This window comes from Pan paniscus, chromosome 6 (genome assembly GCF_029289425.2).
Source record: "Pan paniscus chromosome 6, NHGRI_mPanPan1-v2.0_pri, whole genome shotgun sequence".
In the NCBI taxonomy this organism is placed as follows: domain Eukaryota; kingdom Metazoa; phylum Chordata; class Mammalia; order Primates; family Hominidae; genus Pan; species Pan paniscus.
Window position 1 is genome coordinate 179,083,901 of NC_073255.2, and position 26,920 is coordinate 179,110,820.

Here is a 26,920-nt window from a genome sequence, read left to right on the forward strand (position 1 = left end):
CAGGCAAAGATTGCAGAGGAAGGACAGATCTTCTCTGGGCCAATGTTCTCTAACCCTGGAGCCCATAAGCATCATAAGAAAGTCATGGTTAGAAATGCAGAGGATGGCTCACACCTGTAATCCCAGCACTTTGGGAGGCTAAGGTGGGTGGATCATGAGGTCAGGAGAGTGAGACCATCTTGGCTAACATGGTGAAACCCCCTCTCTACTAAAAATATTAAAAAAAATAGCTGGGCATGGTGGTGGGCGCCTGTAGTCCCAGCTACTCAGGAGGCTGAGGCAGGAGAATGGCATGAACCCAGGAGGCGGAGCTTGCAGTGAGCAGAGTTCGCGCCACTGCACTCCAACCTGGGCAACAAAGCGAGACTCTGTCTCAAACAAAAAAGAAAAAAAAAAGAAATGCAGAGGAATTTTGATTATTGGTAGAACCCAGTAGTATAATATTGTAAAAAGCTCCTTGGAATTATTCTGATGTAGGTGATTTGGGGACCTCATTTTGGTGAAACACTACTCTAAATCTTTCCCTTGAAACCTGGAATAATTTTGAAGGATGGCAACATTAAGTTTTAGTGAAAGTATTTTATTGACATTTCTATGTGAGAAATATGAGCCCCTCCAGAGGTGAGACAGTTACAGTGGATTCCAGGTTCTGGACCTGGACCCAGGGAGGATAGAAATCCTTCTGTTTGCTTTCCATGATGTCAGGACTCATTTGATGTATCTGCAAACTTTGGAGAAAATGTCAGGTTTGCCTTTGTGGACACAGCCTGCACCCATGGAAACAATGCTGTGAGGTGTTCCACTGAAGACCACAGGATAACTAGAGTCATCCCAAAAGGAGAGGAAGTGAATATCGGAAGTGTGCCTACCTCCTGAGCAGATGCAGGGCCCAGGGTAGGGATAAATTAAACCCAGCTGGCAGGCATTCTTCCTGTGCTCAAGAAAGTCAGGCACACTGTGCTGTCACTAATCAGGCCCAGGAAGGCTTCATAGCATGTGCTGTTGGAGAGCACATGCGCTTTTAAACATTGCAAGGAATTAGGGAGCTAGGATCCAGCCTTCTCTTTACTCTCTGAACTGTATTCTGTGGAAGAACTCATTCTTGAATAAAATACATGGTGATAACCATTATCCGCAGACATTAAGTGACACCCATCCGCCCATAGATATGAACTTCTCCAAGCCCTCCTACTGCCCCTCTCTCCAAACTCCCCAGAGGGTCAGGTCCCCCAAAGGGCAGCAACAAGCCGATAATAATAATTATAATGACAATTAACATTTCTTGAGCACTTACTGTTCTAGGCTCATTTTGTTTATTTATTTATTTAAAAAATTATTCTCATTTTGAGTTATGGGGTACATGTGCAGGATGTGCAGGTTTGTTACATAGGTCAACCCATCACCTAGGTATTAAGCCCAGCATGCATTAGCTATTTTCCCTAATGTTTCTCCTTCTCCCACTCCATCTTCCCAACAGGCGCCAGTGTGTTTTGTTTCCCTGCCTGTGTCCATGTGTTCTCATCGTTCAGCTCCCACTTACAAGTAAGAACATGTGGTATTTGGTTTTCTGTTCCTGTGTTAGTTTGCTGAGGATAATGGTCTAAACTTATTTTATATATTATCTTATCTAATCCTTAAACTCAACTAGTGAGCTAGGAATTATTATTATTTATGCGTGCTGTCCTGGTACACTTACGAATTGCACCACTTTTCTTTCTCAAAAATGTCCCTATTTGGTCAATAAACTGCATATTCACTTTAGTTGTATAATAATGTCTCATGTGATCATCAGAACTGGAGGGTGAGTGAGGAGTTAAGTTTGCCCTTGCATGTTGCATGCAAGAATTTTGCATGGGGGAGTTTTCTATTTCTCCATGCTGTTATAGGAGGAATGGAAATCCACAAATTTTCTGTTGAGTTTCTGACCTACACAGGAGACCACAGAGGCTGAAAGTTCAGTCTCTATCACTCTCTCTTTCTACAATATTAAAGGAAGAAAAGCACTTATCAGCAATTCCAGGAACATGACAAAGATAATGTTCTTCATGGTGGCTCTCTGAATTCACTCAATGATGAAGAATAATGAGGGAATAGTCCCCATTACATGCCCTGAACCAACCAACTTTATCGATATTCCAAGACCTCTGGGAAACAGCAAGAGTATGATAGGAGACATCCAGACATTCATCCGGAGGATTCTTCATTTTCAAGTATGGCAAATATTGTTGCTGAGGTTATTCATAAACATGCCTTCAGAGGGAAGTATGGGATTTACAGACCTCATCTGGTTAAGGACTACTCTTGGCTTTCTTGATTTAATAAAGTTTTACTGTGATGACACAAAGCACTGTTAAACAGAGCTGTGTTACTTGAAGAATGAAATACTTTCAATACAACCAATGGATAAATTCTTCTCTCACTGTGCACATTACCTCTCTTGGCCTTTTTATAATCTAATTTCTTATCATTCATAATCAGTCCCTCAAATACTGACTCTTACCTGAGCTTTTCTCAGATCCAACTTCTACTGAACATGTCTGCTCTCATACCTAGGGTCAGCTAGTCTAGCGCTGAATTCATCATAGCTTTCTCTTTCTATATTTTCTGTCAGTGCAATGAAGCTACACACATATGGTTAGCCAAACTTGAAACACAGAAGTCACCCTTAACTTTTTTTTTTTTTTTGACTGAGTTTCACTCTTATCACCCAGGCTGGAGTGCAAATGATGCGATCTCGGCCCACTGCAACCTCCTCCTCCTGGGTTCAAGCGATTCTCCTGCCTTAGCCTCCCAAGTAACTGGGATTACAGGCGTGTGCCACCACGCTGGGTTATTTTTGTATTTTTAGTAGAGATGGGATTTCACCATGTTGGCCAGGCTGGTCTCGAACCCCTGACCTCAGATGATCCGCCTGCCTTGGGCTTCCAAAGTGCTGGGATTACAGGCCTAAGCTACCACACCCGGCCCACCCTTAACTTCTTTATCCACCTTGCTCACTACCTGTATTCAAAGTCTTGACGATTTTACCTGTCTTAAAGATCCTTGACTTTTCTTTGAAGATCCTTGATTTTCCTTTCAAGTCAACCACCTATGACTTGGTTCAGTATCACATTTTCTCTCCTGAATTATTGAAATCGTGCTAAAACCACTTCCTTGTTTGTGGCTTTATTCTCCTTCAACTCACTCTCCACATCAGAGTAATCTTTCTAAAATGCACATGGATCATTACATTTTCCGCTTAAAATGCTTTGGTGGCTCCACATTGACATCAGGATAAGTTTAAATTCCAGCACCAAAGTTCATGTTCTTGGACACTGTATGCTGTTTTAAACCTCTGTGCCTTCCGCACACACCTTACCTGGTTAACTCCCATCATTCTTCAACTCTAACTGTGGAGAACTCTGAACTCCACCTACATTCTCCAACTAAAGTCAGGCCTTCCTGAACTTTCTAGGCGGCTTTACTTTCATTACATTTACTTCCAGTCACGTATTACTTGTGTGAATATCTGCTTAATGTCTATTTTTTCCAGGTTGTTTAAAATTCCTGAGGGCATAAATGATGTCTGATTTGCTCACTATTACACCTCAAAGCCGGTATGTACGTGGCACATAGTAATTGCTCAGTGAATAACTGCTGAATGAATGAATGAGGTTACTTTCCCTCTTTGCTGGTGAACTTCTAGTCATCCATTAAATTTACCTGAAGTATCATCTCTATCTATAATTAATCTCTGACATTAACCTATGACCTCCCCTAACTCTACCGCCATAATGCCCCAATTTGTTAGATGCTAATCCGTTCTATTTCTTATCGGTGCCATTTTGAAACCCTGTGCATGTTGCTATTATAACTTTTGAATTTTGTTTCAGGCTTTGATTTCCTTGTCTCTTCAACTAGAATATGAGCTTCTGAAGAAAATATTGTATGTTAAAATTTCCAGTTTATGACACTGTCTCTGGCATAGAGTAGATGCTTAAGTTCTTCTGTTCTTCTTTGCCCCATTGGGCACTTAAGCCTTGTCCAAAACATCTTCACCAACAGTCATCCAGCCTCTATTCTGGACAGGAAACCACAGGACCTTCTGGAAAATTCTTCCTTCTATCGAGCTGGAAAATCATCTCGTTAGAGCTTTGAATCTTTTTCTCTCTGTCCTATAGCTTGGGGACATAGGATCAGGAGAGAGATAGTAAGAAGGTAAGTAGTCAACAAAGCCAAAAGAAGATTGTAAGTTCTAAAATAGTTAAAGATGAGTCAGATAAGTGAAAACTCCAGCCCAGCAAATATACATTTTTCTCTTTAGGTAGCAGTTACAAATTGTGAAAGGAAATCAAAAAAGTGTCTCCCCATTACTGGGAAATAGCATGCCAGGTAGTAGTAGTCAAAGCTAATGCTGGCTTCTTTGTAGACAATTCAGCAGAAATAGTTTCTTAGAAAAAAAATACTTGGAACAGAATTAGATAGATTGCCCTAAGATCTGGCTTAGAGTACTCTCCTTCAAAAAACCTTCTCTAATTGCATCAATCCCCAAATGATAATTGGTTTTCTATATAGTCTATGAATGCTGATGAGAATAGTTTGTGCCTGATTATTTGATGATCAGTCAAATATCATATAGTGATTTTAAAAAGTTATTTCTTCTCAATATTGGCTCAGTCACACCATCTAGAATATTCACACACACTGAAAACCAAGATGAATAACCTGTAGTTTTTTTTTTATTTGTATGGATTTATTTCCCCCTTTCACATGGCACCCATTGCAATCAGGGTCCTTCTATATATTTGTGGTCAGTGGGTGTTCAGTAACCAGAACAGAGCTTAGGATCAGTGCCTGAGGAAGTTAGACTTCAGGCAGGCCTTCAAATGCTGAGAACAAAACATCTGGTTGTGGTTCTCAAGATTTTGGTCCTAGCAAGATGAATGAGAGGTGATTAGAATGTCTGTGCACCTGAAAGCATTGGAAGGTGACACCCAGCTCCCACTTTCAAGGGAGAGAATGGTAAGAGCATGTGGTGGGCTATCAGGAACAGCTGCTGTTGCACCTTTAAGGTGGTCTGTAAATGCTGGCAGGTGAGGAAGGGGGTTGCATTAAGAAGAAGAAAAAAGAAAGTGATTAAGATACAGCCTGTGATCTTAGGAAGATCCACTCCAGTAAGAGAGATAAGTACTCACATAAACGTGTTTTAGTATGGAAGGAAAAACCTAGGACTTTTAGAACCATGAAATTGGCATTCCTCCCTGGAGAACAAGGTGAAGAATAATAGAACTACAGAGGGCTCAGAGAAACCCAGACAAATCAAGTACAAACAAGCTCATTAGCTGCAACCATCACCCTGTACACTAAGAAGATCTTCCTGAAAGGTCCTGAGGTCTTGCCTGCTCATCGCCCAAGTCAGGTGCCTCAAGTTATGCAATAAACACACAGCGACATGAAATACAGAGGACTAACGTGCATTTCTTTGTATCTGTGTAGAAGGGAGGCCTGTTGGAAGGTGACAGAGACCATGCAGCATGTGGAAGGTGTCTCCCCAAAAGTGGGGTGGAGTCAAAAGGGGATGAGGAAAGCATCCTCATCCTTCCTGCAGATTGTGGAAGCCCCAGCAGACTGCAAAGGGCACCGCGTGGGGCAAGGCATCCCTTGTGTGGTGTGTCAGAAATTGGACTGAGGTGAGGAGAGTTTCAACATGGGTGGTCTCCATGGCACAGGAAGTCAGAACTTGAATGGAGAGAGGAGGCCATTTACAAAGGAGAGATGATGGCAGCCACAGCACACATTTAGTTACCTGTAAAGGGACTAATCAAATACGTAAATCTATAAGGATAACAGAACCATGTTTCTCAGTATTGGATAAGGGAGTTGCAAATATGGAAAGAGAGAACACTAGAACACAAGAACACAAGAATAAACCTTATAATATGGGATTGGAACTAGTGTGAACTCATCGCTTCTCAATATGTATAGACAGGAATTAAAGATACCTGTAAATATATGTGTACTGTGAAAACACATGCGTATGTACAGCTCTGTCCACTGTGATACCTAAGAGTAGTTCACCCCAAAAGCACCCCAAAAGATCTAGTATCCATATTCTGTTTTCTAAATACCACTGTCCACTAGAAGGAACCAGGACTTTTTGGACATATAGTAGATACCAAGACAGGCAGGAAAAGCCTAGAACCCCTTGTGCTATAAAGTAAGGAAATGCTGAAAGAATGATGGGGACCCTGACAGGAAGGAGAATTTAAGAATTAACAATCCCTCTATTTCCATATCATCTTTGCACAATGCTTCATCAACATTGAAAGATTATTATTCATAAATAAAACCTTTGAAATAAAAATTATTTTTATCAGTTACATTCCAGCCTTACATACTGAGACTATGACCCGATTTCTGTAGATTTGCAGATACAAATATACCAATGCCAACCATAGCAGATTAGAAACACAATTTTTAAGTGCTTAGACCTACCTTTTACATATGATTTTTACTGTTTTCCATTCCATCCATCTATTCATTGACCAATTAAGCAAATATGTATTAAGCACCCGCACTCTGTAAAGTATTTTGACAGCGGCCATGAACCATGTAAGCTTCTGGCACAGCAGCCCAGTGAAGTCTACCCTGCTTGGCTTACATTGTTTCAGAGCTGGGTAGACAGTTGGGGAAAATTATTTCAGCCTCTCCCCACAACCAGATTTCAAGATTGAGGCAATAAGAAGGTCAGTAGATGAAATGATTTAGGCACCTAAAACCCTTTAACCCTCCTAAAGCATACCCTGTAAAACTTTCCAAATTAGATGTTATCTCTAAACATGTCAAACATGTCTTTTTTTTTTTAAGATGGAGTCTCAGTCTGTCATCCAGGATGGAGTGCGGTGGCACAATCTTGGCTCACTGCAACCTCTGCCTCCCGAGTTCAAGCGATTCTCCTGCCTCTGCCTCCTGAGTAGCTGGGACTTCAGGCGCACGCCACCACCCCTGGCTAATTTTTTTGTATTTTTAGTAGAGATGAGGTTTCACCATATTGGCTAGGCTGGTCTGAAACTCCTGACCTCATGATCCGCCCACCTCGGCCTCCCAGAGTGCTAGGATTACAGGCGTGAGCCACCACGCCCAGCCCACGTCAAACATGTCTTATAGCTCCTGTAATCCCTGAAGCACTTTGAGAATGTGAATATTATTCACAAAAGCTGTTTGAACAAATTAAAATGGCCCATGAGCCCATGAGAGTTGGTTTTATTCACTGTTCTATTCCTGGTCCTCAAACAGTGCCTGACATATAGTTATGTGTTCCATAAATACCTATTGGATAATATTATTTTGATATCTTAAGTGTGTATATGGAGGTTGTTGGAGGCGTTTCACCAGTAGGTGGTAGTTAGAGTTGCTAAACCTTTACTTCGGCGTTTCAAATGCCTTCTTGTTTTGTGCATTCCCCTGCGGAATCCCTTTGTGTTCTGTTCTCTCAATGCTGTATCAGGAGGACTGAGGGCAGATGGCTGAGATGAGGGCAATGTGCCTCTTTCACCTCCAGGAGGAGCTACGACTTTAGTGAAATTCCTGAGTCATGTGGAGGGAGGAGAGGCAGGAGGGAGGAAAGGACTAAGGAAGGAATCAAATGCTCTGGTATCAGGGTTTGCTCCTTGTTGTAGTTGAGAGACCATGTGTAGACAACTTGAAGACACTAAAGTCCATTCCACCTGGACCTGCATCTCTGCAGTACCTCTGCTCACGCCCTTAGGGCCTCCTGTTATTCTAGTCTGTGTTCAGGTCCTGCATCCTAAGTAGGTGAGATGCTCCCTGGGGGTAGGGGTCACAGATTATTCCTCTCATGTCCCCCCGAGCACCCACTGAAAGGTGCTCCCTCCCTAGTTGGCATTACCTTACTGGGTCTTAAAATGATGCACAGCTGGCTCCGGGGAAGGGCTCCACTGAGCTAGGTGAGGTGGCCTCCTGGAATTCACCGAGATGAGGGAGGGGAACCAGAGTGTGCTCATCCTGGGTCCAAGACAGGCATCGGGAAGGCATCTGCCCAAAGGGAAGGGGTCTGTGTGTTAGGGAGGAGGGGAACCATAAGTAGAAAGAGGAAGGGGAGACCCATTCATTCGTTGTGGGAAGGGCAGGCAGCTGCTAAGAAAAAAGCAACTGTCTAAAGAACCCGCCCTGCACACCTGGCCCTGAGAAGCTAGTCTAAACCCACCTCTTGAGGTGCCAGTGTCAAGCTTGGAAAGGAAAGAGGAAGTGTGAGCTGTAGACACTAATAGTGACACCAACAGGAGCAGAGACTTCCCAAGCAGCCCCTGTCTCAGGGCCAGGGAAGCACACCCAGACGACAAGGACACAGAGCAGGGAGACACAGGGTCCCCCTGCCTGTGCCCCGGGTGACCCTGCCATGGGCTGAAGTCTCCACTGTGGTGTGGTCCATTGTCTCAGGTGAGTCCTGGGCACAGGTGGGACATTTCTGTCCTTAAATTTTTTGCTTTTTTCATGGAACTGCTTTAGAAGACTCTGTCCTAGGCTTAGTCTGAATTTGGCTTCTTATTCTCACAGGCTCCATGGATACTGGAATTACCCAGACACCAAAATACCTGGTCACAGCAATGGGGAGTAAAAGGACAATGAAACGTGAGCATCTGCGACATGATTCTATGTATTGGTACAGACAGAAAGCTAAGAAATCCCTGGAGTTCATGTTTTACTACAACTGTAAGGAATTCATTGAAAACAAGACTGTGCCAAATCACTTCACACCTGAATGCCCTGACAGCTCTCGCTTATACCTTCATGTGGTCGCGCTGCAGCAAGAAGACTCAGCTGTGTATCTCTGCACCAGCAGCCAAGACACAGCCCTGCAGAGTCACCGCCTCCCTGTGCACAAACCTCCTGGATCTAATCAGAAAGCCGTGGGGGCAACGCATCCAGCTGAGCCTCAGCACTCGGTTCAGCATTCCGTAAGACCTCAGCAGACATCTCAGATCATAATACTGTCATTTATTGGATGTGGCAATGCTAAATTGCCCAGACTCCTGCAGCCTGTGGCCTGAGTTTGTCTTGAATGAGACTGTGCCTGAACTTGAATGTAGGACAGATGCCGTCAAGTTTAAGTTTTTCCAAGTATCTTTCAGTGGGTTTGTGCCTCTGGGAAATGTTGTGTGAGGTATTTAACACTCTGGCCTCACCAATCCACCTTCCAATATGGACCGTTTTTTGACTTTTCTTTTGACTCAAGTTAGACCCTGGATTTCAGCCCTCATCCCAGCTCCAAATATGTAGGGTCAGCCCTTTTCTTTTCTTTTCTTTTCCTTTTCTTTTCTTTTTTCTTTTCTTTCCCTCCCTCCCTCCCTCCTTTCTTTCTTTCTCTCTCTCTCTTTCTTTCTTTTTTCTTTCTTTCTTCTTTCTTTCTTTCTTTCTTTTTCTTTCTTTCTTTCTTTTTCTTTCTTTTTTGAGACAGAGTCTCACTGTCTGGAGTGCAGTGGCGCGATCTTGGCTCACTTCCACCTCCATCTTCCAGATTCAAGTGATTCTCCTGCCTCAGCCTCCCGGGTAGCTGGAACTACAGGCGCCCAGCACCACGAATGGCTAATTTTTGTATTTTTAGTAGAGACAGGGTTTCACCATGTTGGCCAGGATGGTCTCAATCTCTTAACTTCTTGATTTGCCCCCCTCGGGCTCCCAAAGTGCTGGGATTACAGGCGTGAGCCACCGCGCCCGGCAGGTCCTTTTCTTTTTCTTTTTCTTTCTTTCTTTTTTTTTTTGAAAAACTAAAGAATACCCAATCCCCTCCTCAGGTGGCTCTATCACTGCCTCACCCTGAGGACAGTAGTTCCCCATGGGGTTTGGATCACTGTTCTCTAGTTCCCTCTCCCTGGGGCATGTGCAGAGTTTCAACTTCTTGTTGGCTGCTCTCTTCCACTCAGGATTTAAAACATTCACACTTGATTCTTTTTCCTTCTATCTCTTTAATCCTAATACCAAGTTTTCTTGGCATTCATTATCAGCCGTGGAGTCTGTTGTACCTGAATTGTTACTCACAGCAGGTAATAAGAGAACAAGACCTCCTGGAATTTCTGAGCCAGACTTTGTACTCAGGGTTACCTTGCTGACCCCCATATTTTCCAGCATTGCTCTTATTAATTAATGGCCCTCAGTCCTGCACACACCATCAGACCCCAGGGGCTGAGCACAGCCCTGCATTGTCAGGTTCTGCACCAACACAAAGGCTCCCTCCTCTCTCCTATAGAGGGCGCTCCAGGGATGGTGGGTGTTGCCAGAGACACCAGTAATTCTGCCAGACCTTGCCTGTGGGGCCATGGGAGCTCAAAATGCCCCTCCTTTCCTCCACAGGACCAGATGCCTGAGCTAGTAAAGGCCTCATTCCTGCTGTGATCCTGCCATGGATACCTGGCTCCTATGCTGGGCAATTTTTAGTCTCTTGAAAGCAGGTCGATGCTTAGACTCTAGGAAATTCTTGCTTTGAACTTACCTGACAATTCTAAACCATTCTCTTAATCTTCTTCTTTTCTCACAGGACTCACAGAACCTGAAGTCACCCAGACTCCCAGCCATCAGGTCACACAGATGGGACAGGAAGTGATCTTGCGCTGTGTCCCCATCTCTAATCACTTATACTTCTATTGGTACAGACAAATCTTGGGGCAGAAAGTCGAGTTTCTGGTTTCCTTTTATAATAATGAAATCTCAGAGAAGTCTGAAATATTCGATGATCAATTCTCAGTTGAAAGGCCTGATGGATCAAATTTCACTCTGAAGATCCGGTCCACAAAGCTGGAGGACTCAGCCATGTACTTCTGTGCCAGCAGTGAAGCCACAGCCTTGCAAAGACAACTCCAGCCTGTGCAAAATCCCTCACAGAGCTGCCTCCCTCCCAGCCGCCAGCTCCCACTTCCTGCCTAAGAAAAGGAAGTCTCTGGTTGGGTTTGTTCTTGCAGCTGTCTCCAAATAGACAGATATCTGAAATTAAATTACCAAAGATATCTTGGGCAGAAATGACCAGACACTGTAGGATTTGAAGAATGTTTACAGATACTACAGAGTGTGAGTGTGATGGTGGGCTCTGAATATGAGAGAATTGTACACAACCAAGTAACTTATATCTTCTCCTCATTCCCATTTGGCCATTTTTATTAGAATTGTTTTGTTTTAGTTGCTTAGGAAAACATATTTTAACTTCTAGGGTGGCGAGATGATTCCTGAGTGGGAGTTCAGGTATTTCCATGAGAATATAGAGGGTGCTCACGGAAATCTTCAGAAGCAGAAGGGGCTTGGTACAAAGAACTCAACTATCAATGACTCTTGCTCAGCATGTGGTCAAGAGCAGAACTTTCTGATGACCCTGTGAACCTGGTGTGATGCATTTGGGCTAATGATGCTAGCTCACAAAATAACAAGTTAAGAGAGTAGAAAACATGGAGTCTAATATTTCACACCATTTCAAGGTCAACAGAGTTCTAGACCAGCATGAGAATCGCCAGAATAAAGCAAGGCAGTGCAGGAACAGAATTCAGCAGCAAAAGTCAAGAGACACCTAGAGGCAGAGGCAGGAATGAATTTGTCACTTTCAACTTAACCTGAAGCAGCCAGATTAACTTCTTGAGTTTCATTTAAGAAATTATTCCTCTTTTAAACATACCTATTGAAGTCTAAATTTTAGGTATTTTGTATATTTCAGTTCTGGAATTTCCATTTAAATCTTGCTACAATTTCCAGTTGTCTGCTAAAATTCTACATTTTGTCATTTACTTTGTTGACTATATTAACATCCGTTATTTAAAACCCAGTTTTTGATAACTTTAACATCTGCATCTGTTTGGGTCTATTTCTTTCGTCTGTTTTCTCTGTTTGGTTTCTGGGCATGTGATTTTGTTTTCTCATACAACTAGTAATTTACTTGAATGCCGGATATTGTATATAAAAACTATAGAGATAATTTGAGGCTCTGAATGATTTCATCTTCCTCAAATGATTCACTTTTGCTTCTGCTGGGAATTGTAGCAGGGGCGGATCACCTTAATTGAGCTGATGAATGAGCTGGATCAGACCTGAGCTTCAGCCTGCATGATGGCTGCTCGCCTTTGCTCTTAGCCATGTAAGTTCCAACTAGATGTCTGAAGTTTAACAGCTAAATTAAATTGTAAATTACATAACATAACATTTGCCCATTGCAAGCATGCAATTCAATGAATTTTGATACATTTGTGGAGTTGTGCAACAATCACCGTGATCCAGCTCTAAAACATTTCATCTTTCCCCACCCGGAAAGTTCCTTCGTGCTCATTTTCAGTCAATCCCTGCTTCTACCCCCAGCACCAAGGACTGGGGTCTTTGCCAGCCTCCTCTCCTATTCAGTAGTCACTGAACGTAAATGTTCTCCAGACCAGAAAGGTGCTGGATGCTCCTCAAAGCCTGCTACACCCTCAGTCTTCCCTTTTCTTCTCAGCTACTTAGCCAACGATATAAAACTGGCAAATGACTTGAGGCAAAAGTGGTGTTAGATCTCTCCTTTCTCGTTGAGATCCCAATCCCTTAAGTTCTTATTGCCTCAGTAGCTCCAAGTGCCTTCAAACGTTTATTTTTATATTTTGTTAAGTTTTTCTAGTTGTTTTTGGTGGGAGTGTTGTTCTGCAAAAAATCAGTCTATTAACTCTGAAAGCCAGTTTCTATATTTATTAAAGGTGAGGTGCAATGTTTTATGTTTTTATTTTAGGTAGAAGTATCTTGAAGAAAGGAAGGAGTGAACCTCTCTGCCTTCCCTTTTTTTTTTCTTTTTGAGACAGATTCTCACTCTGTCACCCAGGCTGCAGTGCAGTGGGGCGATCTCAGCTCACTGTAACCTCTGCCTCCGGGGTTCAAGCGATTCTCCTGCCTCAGCCTCCAGAGTAGCTGGGATTACAGGCGTGCACCACCACACCCAGCTAATTTTTGTATTTTTAGTAGAGATGGGGTTTCACCATGTTGGCCAGGATAGTCTTGGCCTCTTGACCTCATGATCCGCCCGCCTCGGCCTCCCAAAGTGTTGGGATTACAGGCATGAGCCTCCATTCCTGGCCAGATTATCTCTATTTCTAAGAGTTCTATTACCCTTCTGCCTTTGGTCCACCATGGGACAGAGTCTTGACACGTTTGACCTTTTACCACAAGGAGGAGCTGTGACTCTACTGAGATTAAGGGAACTCAGAGGAAGGGCAGAGCATTCTCAGGATGGGAGACAGTTAAAAGAAATATTGGGTTTATTTACAACAGAGGAAAATGTGGTCTGCAGAAGCTGTGTTAATGCTGAAATGTGAGAGGATAAATATAGACTATTCATTTGCCTTGCTGTGCAGGTGTTTTTGATATAGCAAAGAGCCTAGACTGCCAGATTTGTTGCATGTGACCCTGCATGGGATGAGAAAGGGAGAGAATTTGAGCTGGGAAAGAGCAGAGCTCACAAGCAGATGCCGGTGGAGGAACTCTTCCTGAGAGGAATAAGAGAGACTCTGGATGCTGGGCCTCTCCTCCAGCTCAATCCTGCCATGAAATGACTTCCTGGAACCTGGGCAGTGAGCCTGACAAATCAGGGCTTCCTTGAGGGATCTTGCAAAGAGAGTAATTACCAAGGGAAATCTACCTATCAGACCAAAGAATACCTGGAGCACCATTCTCCTGACTCTAAATGATGAAAGACCTAAGCTAGAAAGGGTTTTTTTTTTTTTCTTTTTCCTCTTCTGAATGTTCCTCTAAGTTCTTGGACCAAGGGCTTCTTCGAAGGATAGGAAACCCGTCTCCTGGGTCTGAGCAAATGGTTCTATCAAAACAGCCTCACCAGACTCCCTTCCAGCTTCCAGCTTCAATATCTATCCCTGTCTACCAAGACCCATGGAAGCTAGACTTGTCCAGATATCAAAAGATGATGCCAAACACCTGGAGATGGGAAAGAAGGTGGCATGGACAGACCTCCAGGATGCACATCTGAAACAGGCTCTTCATTTTGTTTTGACTACAGCCTCCTGTTTCGCCTTTTCAAAAAGCATTTGGAATTCCCCTTACTTCTTGGAAATCCAAAAATACAGCAAAGATACATTTTCTATAGGCTCTAGTTATTCAGCAGGAGGGAGCTTCAGAATATCTCTATACTCTACTATGCATATTCTAGCATGCTGCCCAGAAGTGAAAGTCTAGCCAAACAGTTTAACAGGAAGACCATTAGCTGTCCTGTGGAGGTTAATTTTGCAGTTTATTTTGGAATGGAACAAAAGAAGGTATTGAAGATAGGAATCTCATTTCTACATGCTAGAATCTAAATTTCTTAACTTTCTGTAGTATGGGCCATTTTCAAATCAGCTAAAGTCCTAAAACCAGAGTATGCGAAACACACACTTCTAAGCTCAATATTAAATATCTAAAGTGACTAACTAACGTAGGGTTGGAGAGGCAGGGTCCCCCTGGACTTTTGAAATTCCTACCCTCACAAAAAATCTAGAACTTCTTCTCAGTAACAAAAATAAGATGAGGTATAATCATTTTTCATTGTTAATAAATAATCTCTATCCATCATGGCATTGCATTGAATTTATGTTAATTGTTGCTAAAAAATGACTGTGGGTTAAACATTTGTGATTCACATAAGAATAGAAATAATAAATGTAAATGTTTTAAGTGAACAAGCGAGATTTTAATAGCTTAACAGGCAAATAGCATGAACTGATGCTCTGCAAAGGTGAGGGACACCTGGCCTGAGACAGGATGTCTTATCTGATTTTGGTCTGAATTTCATTTGGAAAACTGGCAGCTGCTGGTCAACCTGCAGGGATATGATCCCATGAGCTGATATGCAATGTTGACTTTTGTATTTTTGTCATCATGAAATAATTTTTTTTTTTTTTAAATCAGGGTCAGAGTCTCGAGTAACTAGCAGCCAGCTGATAGAATGGAAGTGAAACCATGGCCCTCGTCCCCTTGCAAACCTGGAAACCCAGTGTTGAGCATGTGTGAAGAGAGAAACAGAATCAGGTGAAATGAAATCTTCCTAAGACCCTGCTCAGGAAACTAAATTTGACGTAATTGGACACAAGAGGTTGTTCATCCATTCTATTCCGCCAGAGGAGACAGGACAGATTTCCCGTGCGTTCTTGGGGAGCTGGAAGAGGGAGACAACTCTGCCAGGTGGAGTGATATTCTCATGAGAAGTGAAAAAGAAGAGGCAGAGATGGAGAGTTTGGTTCTAGAAGGGTGGAAGGTTTTGCTTATAAACATGTCAACACACTTGCTTTTCCCGCCAAGACCCAAACTTTGGGGAATTGCTCAAATATAAGATGGGGTTTAAATATTGGACAGCCAAAAATATGACCCATGTTCAAAATATGCATCCTGGTATCATTCAGTTCGACGTGTTCTAGTTCTTCTGCAGCTTTCTGTCTCACTCCTTTTGCCCCTACAACTCTCCACCTTTTTGTGGATTAAGTTATCTCCATGATAAAATTATTATGTTGTCTTCCCTCTTTGACTTTCTTGTCGGCAGCCTGGCTCTTCCCAGGGATCCCAGCGTCTATCCTCTCTCCTTTCTGTAGCTTTTTTCCCCTTCTCCAGTATGGCTGGCCCTGTCAGAAAATACGTACATAATCAATTTATTTGTCCTTCTTATCCTTTGGACAATTCTTTTGTTTGTTTGTTTGTTTTTGGTTGAGACCAAGTCTCGCTCTGTAGTCCAGGCTGGAGTGCAGTGGCAGGATCTCGGCTCACTGCAAGCTCCGCCTCCCGGGTTCAGGCCTGCCTCCGCCTTCCTAGTAGCTGGGACTACAGGCGCCCGCTCCACGCCCAGCTAATTTTTTTTTTTTTGTATTTTTAGTAGAGACGGGGTTTCCCCGTTTTAGCCAGGATGGTCTCGATCTCCTGACCTCGTGATCCGCCCACCTTGGCCTCCCAAAGTGTTGGGTTTACAGGCGTGAGCCACTGCACCCGGTCTAGACAATTCTTGATGGACAATAAAACACTTTTGCTTTTCATGTCTCCTGTAAAACACAAAACAAAACAACAACCAGAACTAACATTGCCTCATATGAGGCGAGTTTCTTTCTATCAGTTTCATTCCAGTGCCTCTCCCAGACGCTGTCCGTCTGATTTGGTAAAAACTCTTGCGTAAAATAGTGAAATACATATTTATTTAAAGTCTACTCTTTAAGAATGGTTACATCTTTACGTAGTTATGATCATCACCTTTGAATGTAGCCTCTTGTCATTTCACTACCTTCCCTCCCTACCCATTCCTTCTTTGAAAAGATTCCCATGTCAGCTGTGGGGTGCAATGTGGTAGGTACTGAATAAGACCCACAACTACGGGGGTACCTGGTTATGTTCACAGAATTGTAGAGCTAGACAGAGTGTTGAAAATTATTTATTTCTGCCTATTGTTTCATAGATCAGGAAATGGGATGCTTTAAAAAAAGTATTTAAATGTAAATAGTAACTATTTTGCTGGCCTCCATGTAACATGTATTTCATATTCTTAGTCTACAAGTAATGTGTGAATGTGTTTTTGCTCCTATTGGATTATAAGCATCATGAGAGTGAGAATATTGTTTACTCATGCTTTGCACTAAGTAGCCATTCAGTGACTATAAACAAATAAAGCATGCTTGAAGTTCCAAGAAGGATGGTGGTCATTTTTCTTTTGTTTAGTTCAAGTTCTGTGTTTAGTAAATCACAAATGAACCATCAAGGTCTGTCTTTGCAGGGGATTCACCAGTAGATGACAACACTACCAAAGTGTGTGTGTGTGTGTGTGTGTGTGTGTGTGTGTGTGTGTGTGTGATACCTTTCTGGCAGTGCTGGTCGCTGGTTTTCCTCCTGGAGGTTCCTGCCCTGGGGCCACTGACTGAGGCACTGAGGTCTGAGTGCTGGACCTTGCTGACCAGAGTAGGAGGAGCTGCAGCCCTGCCACACCCCCGAGGTTGGGTGGTTGATGGCTGGCAGAGGAGAGGAGTACCATGGGCAAGAATAAAGGGGACTGTGGTCCTCAACAGGAGATAATTCACAAAACACGAAGGCATTTTCTGTCGTCACATTGCCATCAGGTGGGTAGGGCCCAAGGATGCCGCCAAGCATCCTCCCTACACAGGACAGCTCCCCACAACAAACAATCACCTGATCCAACATGGCAGTAGTGCTGAAATTGAGAAACCCCACAATAAGCTTTGGTTGTAAACTTCGTACCAAGAAGGAGAATTCTCTGCAGACAACTCAAGGGGCAATACCGTCAACTACTTTTGTTTTCTCTGACTGCCGTGTTATTGACCTTCATCGCCATTCTTTCCCAGCACATGGTGTCTGCATATTTTCCAGCAGCCTCCTGTTTCCTCATAAATCTGCCCCTTGGACAGATAAGAACATCACAGGGAGCAGGGCTGCAGTTCACTCCCAATAATAACGCTTCAACAGGGTTTGCTCTGCATTAGCGTCACAGTCATGTGGAGTAGGTGGCTATGGCTGGTATTCAGGTGAAATCTCAGGCCAATCTCTCCTGAATCAAGGGGACCACTGATCATTAATGAGACCTTCAAGTGAGCAAAGATTCAAGAGAGCAAATTAATGTCCTGCGTCATTGTGAAGGGGAAGCAAAGGATCCAGAGAGGAAACCAGCTGACTCTGAGAGAAGGGCCTGAAAAGGAGAGGAAGGGAGGAGGTGGTCAGATCCCCAGGAAGGAGCAGGGAGGGAGGGGGCTGCTGGCCCAGGAATGACTGTCAGAGACACATCCTGGAGGCCACAATTCCACCCTCTCAATTATTCCCAGAAATTCCAAAAACTCCTTTAAAGGAGCAAGTGCAGGGCATGAAAGGGAGGAGCCATGCTAGAGGAGACCCTGGGAATCGAGGAATGATTACAGGCTGTGACCTCACTGGCGCAACACCTCTCAGCGGCAGTGGAAACCACAGCCTAGTCTTCTCACCACTGCAGACCAGAATCCTGCCCTGGGCCTTGCCTGATCTGCCTCACTCTGCCATGGGCTGCAGGCTCCTCTGCTGTGTGGCCTTCTGCCTCCTCCAAGCAGGTGAGTCCCGGGCCCAGGTGACAAGATCCTGTTGGAGTCCCTAAGCCTTTTCACCATGACAACAACAGCAGGCCGTCTCCTAGGATTTGCCTGAATTCTGCTTCTTTCCTTTGCAGGTCCCTTGGACACAGCTGTTTCCCAGACTCCAAAATACCTGGTCACACAGATGGGAAATGACAAGTCCCTTAAATGTGAACAAAATCTGGGCCATGATACTATGTATTGGTATAAACAGGACTCTAAGAAATTTCTGAAGATAATGTTTAGCTACAATAATAAGGAGCTCATTATAAATGAAACAGTTCCAAATCGCTTCTCACCTAAATCTCCAGACAAAGCTCATTTAGATCTTCACATCAAATCCCTGGAGCTTGGTGACTCTGCTGTGTATTTCTGTGCCAGCAGCTAAGACACAGCCCTGTAAAGTCACTGCATCCCTGTGCACAAACCTCCTGGCTCAGCCAGGAAGCTGTGGGCCATGTGTGCACCTGCACCCAAGGCTCCGGTCTCCATTCCCTGATGGCCTCTGATGGAGTTTCAGTCTGCAGTACAGCCAGCTAGTGCACCCAGTGGAGAAGTCCTCCATTTTATGCACACAAAAGTCTCACAGAATTGTTTATCAGCTACAGCAGGGCTTCACAACAAAGCCACTAAAGTATTAGGGCTCCACAAACAAAAAAGAGCCTGTCCCATGCACTGAAGATCTTAACTGATGGGAGAAGCTCTTTCTTTTCTTTCTGTGTGGCACATATTGGTACATATTTTATATAACATTATGAAAAAACACAGGATTGCTAAAAATGGTTGATGAGCACAAGCATAAAGGAGGGGGAAGGAAATATTTCCAAGATCAAGAGACAATTTTGATGATCAGTAAGTACTTTATTCAACAGAAAAATATTTGGAGAGGCATGAAATTCCATGGCAATAGGTAAACTGGAAAGTGTTGAGGAGACGCTGGTGGAGGCAGCCTTGTGCGTGTGGGCTCCTTCTCTTCAAGAAGGGTGACCAGCAAGGGTCTCTCCCAATTCTGATGAACGTCATCTTGAACTCTCCTCAAGAGCAGGCAATAGCCAGATGACTGGGGATATTGGGAGACCTGAAAGGACTTTGGACACAAATCTCTAGGCAGTGGTGAGCCATTGATCCTACTCCAAGTGAAACAACATGATGAAACTGATATTTTGGTAGAGGAACACTGGTAGTAGTATGGATCAGAAAGGAGATAGATTTTTGGGTGGCATGAATGATTAGGAGACTTCTAAATATCCTACATGAAAGATTAGAAAGGGTTGATGTGAAGCATTGTGGACAATATAGGCTTGAGGCTCTGCATTATGTTATTTCTTGGAAATGTATTGGGTTTTATTCTGGGAGGGTTGAATGCAGGACTTGCTAGGGTCTATTTCAGCTTTGCCCTCCCTCTTAGGGAGCCCCAGCATGTGGTCATCGTTGCTAGTGCATGGCCTTTCCAGGGTCTTAGTGGGAATCACAGTGTACCCACCATGACTCTCCACTCTCACTGGGTCTGAATGTCGTTGCCTTCCGGCCCCGGGTATCTTCTGACATCCCTGCCCATGTCTACAGCCTTCCAGAGTTTGTTCTCTTCTGGGCCTTCGGGAGTGCCACCCTCTGCATACACAACTTAGGACCTGGCCCAGAAAGAAAAATAAAAAATGAAAAAAGATTTTCTTACACAGGTTCTCAAGGCTCCTTTGTAGTACTCTGTGTCCTAAATCCCAGCTGTCTTGGAGTCAGTTATGTCCTCTTATCTTCAATCACATATACTACTTCCATTTTATATAAATATGTTTACTTGGCTTTTCGTCATATTTACCATTCCACTCTTCACTCTTCTTGCAATTCACATGGTCCTGAGATCATTTTCCTTCTTAGATCCATCCCTAATTCAGACCACTTGAACTCTCTGGTCACTACCCCTTGTTGTGGGAAATGCTTATGTTAGCTATTGTCCTCAGGACAATTAAACCTTTTGCTTTCACCATTATTCAAGTTTTCAGTTTAAATTCTATTGCTTTTTTAAAATTGTCTTTGCAATTTGGTTTACTTATTGAGAGCCAAACAGTGCAATAAAATTTTACTCATTCAAATTTGTTCTACTTCTTTGTAGAAGGGCCAAAGTGTTTTCTTGCTGAAGTAGATACCAATGGAAGCAATTTTAATGGTAATAATACTAGTGTTTAAAATAAGGCTAATTTTAGGTTTTTATCTAGTGAATAGAATATCTCCAACTGTAGCAGGATAGAGATCGATCCTATATGTAACCTCTTGAGGGGGAGAATACTCAACCCCATTAAATTCTAATCTACATGCTTTACATTTTTTGTTTGTTTGTTTTATGGGCCACATTGAAAATCTGATGAAATTTTTACATTAGAAAATGCTACAATTTTCCTCCTGACTGAGCACATCCCCAGGTTAAAACAAATCTAAATTATAAATCCTTGACTTAAATCATGGATAAGTATCTTCCCTCAGCCCCGTGTAGATTTACATATAACATAGATTTACGACCCTAATCTCATGCCTACAATTATAATTATCATCATGAAAAGGTAACACTGATGTAATACAACAATAAATAGATGGTAAAAATCACTTTGAAAGTATGAATCATCTCATTTTTGTGTTTATTTGTGTTCATTTGTATCTTCAAATGCTCTAGAATGAAAAGCCAATATTGGCATAAAAGTACCTTTTAAGAAAATTGATGATATTCCAATTCTTAACTGGTCACAAAGCATAAATAGCTTATGCAGTGAGGTACAGAAGACCCATAGGAAGTCATCCAGCTGGTTCCTAGTTGGAAAGTTCTCCACAGAACTGATGAACTAATGTGGTTTCTAACATTTTAGAAATGGCAGGGCTTTAGAGATCATCTCATTTCAGTTCTCCTGATTTAATATATGAGGAAATATGGCATCACATATATGAAGTGATTGAACAATGACATACTGATTACATTTCTCAAACTTTATGTAAGATATATTTTTATTCTCTAGTTGTTTTCTGAATATGTTGAATTGCCCTACACAAATAGAATTCTGGGGGTGAAAATGTTGGTGATTTTCTGCTTGCTCCTAGCTGTTGCTCAAGAAGTATTTGTTGAACAAGTCAGACTGGCCCAAGAACTCAAGAGGGCTGGGATACTGTCTGTTCTGCTCATTACTAGGGATCCAGACATAGACAATTTTCTGTTCTTCTTTCTTTTCTTTGTTTCATTTCGTTTCATTTCTTTTCCTTTTTTTTTTTTTCTTTTGAGGGGTGTGGTGGGAGCAGGGTCTTGCTCTGTCTGGAGTGCAGTGACACAATCATGGCTCACTACAGCCTTGACTTCCATGGCTCAAGCAATCCTCCCACTTCAGCCTCTTGAATAGCTGGGACTACACACAGGCACCACTACATTCCACTAATTTTTGTAGAGATAAGGGGTTGCCATGGTGCCCAGACACAGACATAGACAATTTATGTTGAGTAAAAATTTAGAATGTCTTATGTGTGTGGATACCTGGCGTTCTGGCTGCTGACTCTCTGTGTTGTTGCCAACACCTCCTTCATCTTCATTCTCCCCTGGCCTTTCAAACCCTTCTCTGCTGCTCAGGGTTGTGACATGTGGAACCCATCTGGATGCTGACACTGGGTCGGTGAGTGGCCAAATGCTGTTTTGGCCACAGGCAGGAGCTGTGCTCTGGTGAAACCTCTGAGGCAGGGACCTGGGGAAGGGATAGAGAGTAAGAGGAGAGATGGGCCAGGAGGGATCTTGCCCATGGGGAGCCATCCGTACCTCAACTGAGAGCATGGCTGTACTCAGCTCAAGCACACTAACATCAGCTTCAAGCTGATTTCCCTTTGCTTTGCTTCACACACCTTGTGTTGTTCTTTTTCAGCATCCTGTGTATGTCAGCTCTAAGCCCAGCCAAGCCCCATGCCCTCCACTTCAGGGACAGAGGGTGGCTCATCCCTTTCATGCTCCCTCAGCTCCCTCCCCAGTGCCTGGTGGCTGGTTGGCATCACAGTCATGCCCTTGAATGATGGGAGCTGGTGCACACTGCATCCGTGTTCATGCAGTCACCCTCCCTCCACAGAGCCGGGCAGAAAGGGCTCCACCACACTTAGACATTGAGGGAAGGGACGTTTTGAATGGCACTGTTTTATGTGATCCCGCAGGACAGAAGGAGATTCCTTGAATGGGAGTGGTCTGTTGTTGAGAGGGATCCTGAAAGACAGGGAGACAAAGATAGAGGGAGGATCCACATAATTAGGAAGCAGCTGAGAGCAAAGGAGCCCCTGCCAGAAGAATATCCTTGGGGGGTAAAAAGCCGGCTCTGCCCTTTCTCCCCAGCCGATTCATCCTAGCCCAGCAAATTCAAATCTACCTTCTATCAGAACTTAGAAAGGATGTAAAGCAGTCAGGAAGAAACATCCCCTGGGTCTGGGGAAACTATCAGGAGCACTGACATCACAAGAAAAACCACCAACCAGGGCCAAGGAGACCAGAGCCCAGCACCTCGCCCAAAGGACCCCAGTCAGAGGCCCCATCTCAGACCCGAGGCTAGCATGGGCTGCAGGCTGCTCTGCTGTGCGGTTCTCTGTCTCCTGGGAGCAGGTGAGTTAGGTTGAAATTGTCTGTCCTTGGACTCCAACCCTTTTCCTTGTGGCTGCAGGAACAACCCTCTTCCTGGGCTCTGCCTGAATTTTGTCCCTTTCCTCCTACAGTTCCCATAGACACTGAAGTTACCCAGACACCAAAACACCTGGTCATGGGAATGACAAATAAGAAGTCTTTGAAATGTGAACAACATATGGGGCACAGGGCTATGTATTGGTACAAGCAGAAAGCTAAGAAGCCACCGGAGCTCATGTTTGTCTACAGCTATGAGAAACTCTCTATAAATGAAAGTGTGCCAAGTCGCTTCTCACCTGAATGCCCCAACAGCTCTCTCTTAAACCTTCACCTACACGCCCTGCAGCCAGAAGACTCGGCCCTGTATCTCTGCGCCAGCAGCCAAGACACAGCCTTGCAGAGTCACCGCTTTCCTGCGCAGAAACCTTCGGGGCCTGCCAGGAAGCCGTGGGGGCCACGGAGGGCTCGGGTGAACATTTCCTCCAAGAGCCCCGGCAGAAGCTTCAGAACATCATAGCACCTGCTAATTCATCCATGTGGCAACTTTACATCCTATGCACATATTTAGAGTGTGGGTTTCCTTTTGCCTGAGTGTGACTCTGCCCCGTCAACTGATTTGAAAAAAGAGAAACATATTCAGATCTAGTTTAAAAAAAAATTTTTTTTTAATCATGAAATAGGCCGGGCATGGCGGCTCATGCTTGTAATCCCAGCACTTTGGGAGGCCAAGACGAGCGGATCATGAGGTCAGGAGTTTGAGACCAGCCTGGCCAATATGGTGAAACCCCGTCCTACTAAAAATACAAAAATCAGCTGGGTGTGGTGGCATATGCCTGTAATCCCAGCTACTCAGGAGGCAGGAGAATCACTTGAACTCGGGAGGTGGAGGTTGCGGTGAGCCGAGACCGTGACATTGCACTCCAGCCTGGGCGACAGAGTGAGATTCTGTCTCAAAAAAAAAAAAAAAAAATTCCTGAAATAAAGCAAGCATGCTGTAAGGATTGTGTAGCTTAAAATTTTATAAGAACCCTCTAAACAATCACCTGTGCCACCACAGAGGCACACCCTGCACTGGGTCAGACACCGTCCTGTGAGGAGCTGTGTTCTCCTGACACTTCATGTCCAGTGGTTTCCATGACTCTTCTTTGGGACCCTTCCAAAGGGATGGATGGTTCCCTTCCATCATATGTTGTTGTCATGCAGAGTCAAGCAGCACTGAGCACTGGGAAATCAGAGAAGGAACTTCCAGGCAAGGGTCCCAGTGCAGAAGCCAGCTAGAGAGGACAGTAGTAGACTCACCCTTTGGGAAATATGTTTGAGAAATATGTGTCTATTTTCACCAGTTCTATTACTCTATATTCCAGCTTGTCTATTCTCTAATTTCTCATTTGTACACTGAAAGCTAGACTGTGAATTCTAGCCCTGATCAAAGCTCCACATATGCACAGACACCTTCTCTGAACCCTGCAGGCAGCAAACTTGCCTCTGTCTGCTCCCCTTGCTGCAGAGCCCATGGATCATGGTCTAGAAGTTTCCTGACTCATCCACTCTCCTTCTCTTGGCTGGAAGCCTCCTTGTTGGTTTCAGATCTCAGCGCCTCCCTGGATTGCCTCTCCAGACTGACACTTGAAGGATTATTTTTCCCCCTTTGGTCTCTTTATTCCCAATGTGTTCAATCATCAGGCTCAGAGCCTGATGCCTCCAGAGCGCAGCTCTACATTAGCTTTTAGAGAGGAGAGTGGGTCCTGGCTGTTCTGTTTATCTGTTTTCATTCACTAATTCATTCATTCATTTATTATAGAGACAAAAGATTCCCTATCTCAAGATATATGGTCATCTGTGCTGTATCAAAAGAGAAGATATTCTTCTCACAGTTTTATGAAATGAGGTAGCTTCACAACTTGTGGGGAGCAGCCTCTTAAGTTAGTTGTCAAAATTAGGCTTTTGCCTAAGTAAAGTTAGGATCCTAAATTAGGCTCCTACTCTCCCACAAAAACTGGGAGACAGGGCCTCTATCTTCCTTGACGATTGTATCTCAAAAAGATGGTTCCTAGAGTCTTGGGAAAGACATTCCTGGGTCATAAAGCTGGCTAGAGGTTTACAGAGATTTTAATAGGATTGTCAAAAAGCCTTTTCTGTGTTTATTGAGATGATCATCTGGGTTTGTTTTTAGTTCTGTTTATGTGGTGAATCACATTTGTTGATTTGTGTATGTTGAACCAACCTTGCATCCCAGGAATGAAGCCTACTTGATTGCAGTAGATAAACTTTTTGATGTGCTGCTGGATACAGCTTGCCAGTATTTTGTTTAAAATTTTTGCATCGAATTAAATAATTTTTAAATAAGGTGACTTACATTAATTGCTTTTTAAATATAAAACCAATTATGCGTTCCTGGGGCAAATCTCATCTACTGATTAGATATTAATCTTTTTATACATTGTGAGTTAAATTTACTATTTTTGTTAAGGATTTTTGCTTCTATGTTAATATTAGTACTATTTATTCTTCACAATTTGTAAATTGATAAACTTGCTCAATTTCTTCAACAAAGTAAGCTGGGCCTGGAGTTTTCTTTCTGGAAATGCTTTTAATTATTATGAGTTCAATTTTTAAAACTACTTCTACATGTATTTTTAAATATCCCTATGGACATTCAAGTTATCTACTTTTTGAGTGGGTAATTGTGTTTTTTGGGGAATTTGTTTATTTTGTCTGCTGTTGAATTTATTGGCATAATATTAATCTTTCATTGGAGTTCTAATTTGCATTTCTCTAAGGATTAATGATGTTGAGGACATTTTAATGTTTTTATTACCATTTGCAGATATGTCTTTTTCATATACCTATTAATGCTTTTGCCCAGTTTTAAAGGTTAAATTATATATCTTTTATATTGATTTATAGGAATCCTTTATAAAATATAAAGGATTTTTTATATTATATATACTCCTTTATATAATCTGGATACAATATTCTAGTCTGATATATGTATTGTGAAACTTTTTCCTCAGTCTGAAAATTTTCCTTTCCACTTTCTTGATAGTACCTGGGCACAACCCCTATGAAATGAGAGTACCCTTCTGTCTCCTTTAATTTTGTCTCTCTACCTTCACCCTTATCAGTATTTGGCAGACAATTAATTCAGTCAGATTGAGATAGTGCAAAGGCTTCTAGCTAGCCCTCGCAACACTGGCTTGGGTATACCTCTAATCTCCAATCACACGAAACAATTTGCCAGCCCAGAAGCTACCCCTGCTATGTATTCTACCATGAGTAGACCTTAAATGTGCACCTCCCACTGTCTCCATAATACATATGGCAGAATGGTGATGGATCCTTCTTTTGGCAGACTTTCCACAATGCATGGAGCTATGCCTATCCAAGCACATCTCTGCATGGACAAAGGAAGGGGTGGATAATTGAGTCAGTGTTTCTGCTTCTTGCTTGTGAGTTTTCCCCAGTAAATCTTGTTTTATGTGTATATTGCACAGGGCTAGTGCTGTCTACATGTCCCTTCATATGATTGTGCTCTCACAGAATTCTGAGGCTGGAAGGAACAAACAAAAGTTCTCATAAAGAGAAATTTAGTCACCTCTAGAAAGAAGTCCGTGCTTAATGGCTTTGGAGTTTCTGTGAAGAAAGGGTTTCCTCCTGCCTTAGAAGGTGGGCAAAGTGAGCAACATCTTCACCAAGTCAGGAACACTTGATTTCAGCCAGAGGCAGAAGTGGGGTTCTATGATAATGCCCGATTGTGGTTACAGAGGGACTCCATGAGCAAGGCCATGGAGGTGAAAATGGATTCATTTGGGCTGAAATCCTGTAAATTGAAGTAAGCAGGAAAACCCAGCGCACATTCCAATGGAAGATGCAGCTTCCTAATATTGTGCTTTCAACTTAGATTCTGCCATCTGTAATTACTCCACACACTTTCTCAAATCATTAGCACAACTGTGGGCCAGGTAATCATTTAGCCCCTTTGCTTGGTACAAGGTAGCCATGCTCTCTACTTAGCTCCCTATTTTTCTCTGGGAAGCTTTTGCTGAGACCTGCAGTGACCATGATTCTCAGATTTCTCTCTTTCTTATTGTCATTTCCATTTATATTTTAACTTTAATTGTAGTTTATTTGATTAACATCTGACATTTTTATGTTTCTCTTTTGCTTATTTGACCTCACTTAATGATAACCCAGGTAACTGGTCAGCTGCTGCTAATCAAGTTAT

The 26,920-nt window shown here is 43.1% G+C and overlaps 1 protein-coding gene and 2 gene segments (V, D, J or C); all 3 read left to right on the top strand.

The window, feature by feature from the left end:
* Positions 1–8,561: 8,561 nt before the first annotated feature.
* Positions 8,562–12,112, top strand: LOC100992744 (uncharacterized). The gene is made up of 5 exons (XM_055115263.1): positions 8,562–8,957; positions 10,247–10,263; positions 10,375–10,448; positions 10,535–11,061; positions 12,019–12,112. The coding sequence occupies exons 1-4, from the start codon at positions 8,562–8,564 to the stop codon at positions 10,918–10,920; spliced, it is 873 nt and encodes a 290-aa protein (XP_054971238.1). The 3' UTR covers positions 10,921–11,061; positions 12,019–12,112.
* A 5,847-nt stretch (positions 12,113–17,959) lies between these two features.
* LOC100970285 (T cell receptor beta variable 3-1-like) lies at positions 17,960–18,459 on the top strand. The segment is given in 2 exon segments: positions 17,960–18,050; positions 18,167–18,459. Coding segments are annotated over 2 exon segments (342 nt in total).
* Positions 18,460–22,511: 4,052 nt separating this feature from the next.
* LOC100970640 (T cell receptor beta variable 4-1-like) lies at positions 22,512–24,432 on the top strand. The segment is given in 2 exon segments: positions 22,512–22,677; positions 22,788–24,432. Coding segments are annotated over 2 exon segments (474 nt in total).
* The last annotated feature ends 2,488 nt before the right edge of the window (positions 24,433–26,920 follow it).

Coding starts and splice junctions, on each gene's coding strand:
- LOC100992744 (XM_055115263.1), top strand. CDS start 8,562: ATGGATACTGGAATTACCCAGACACCAAAATACCTGGTCACAGCAATG. Junction 10,449..10,534: donor TTTTAGTCTCTTGAAAGCAG/GTCGATGCTTAG, acceptor CTTTTCTCACAG/GACTCACAGAACCTGAAGTC.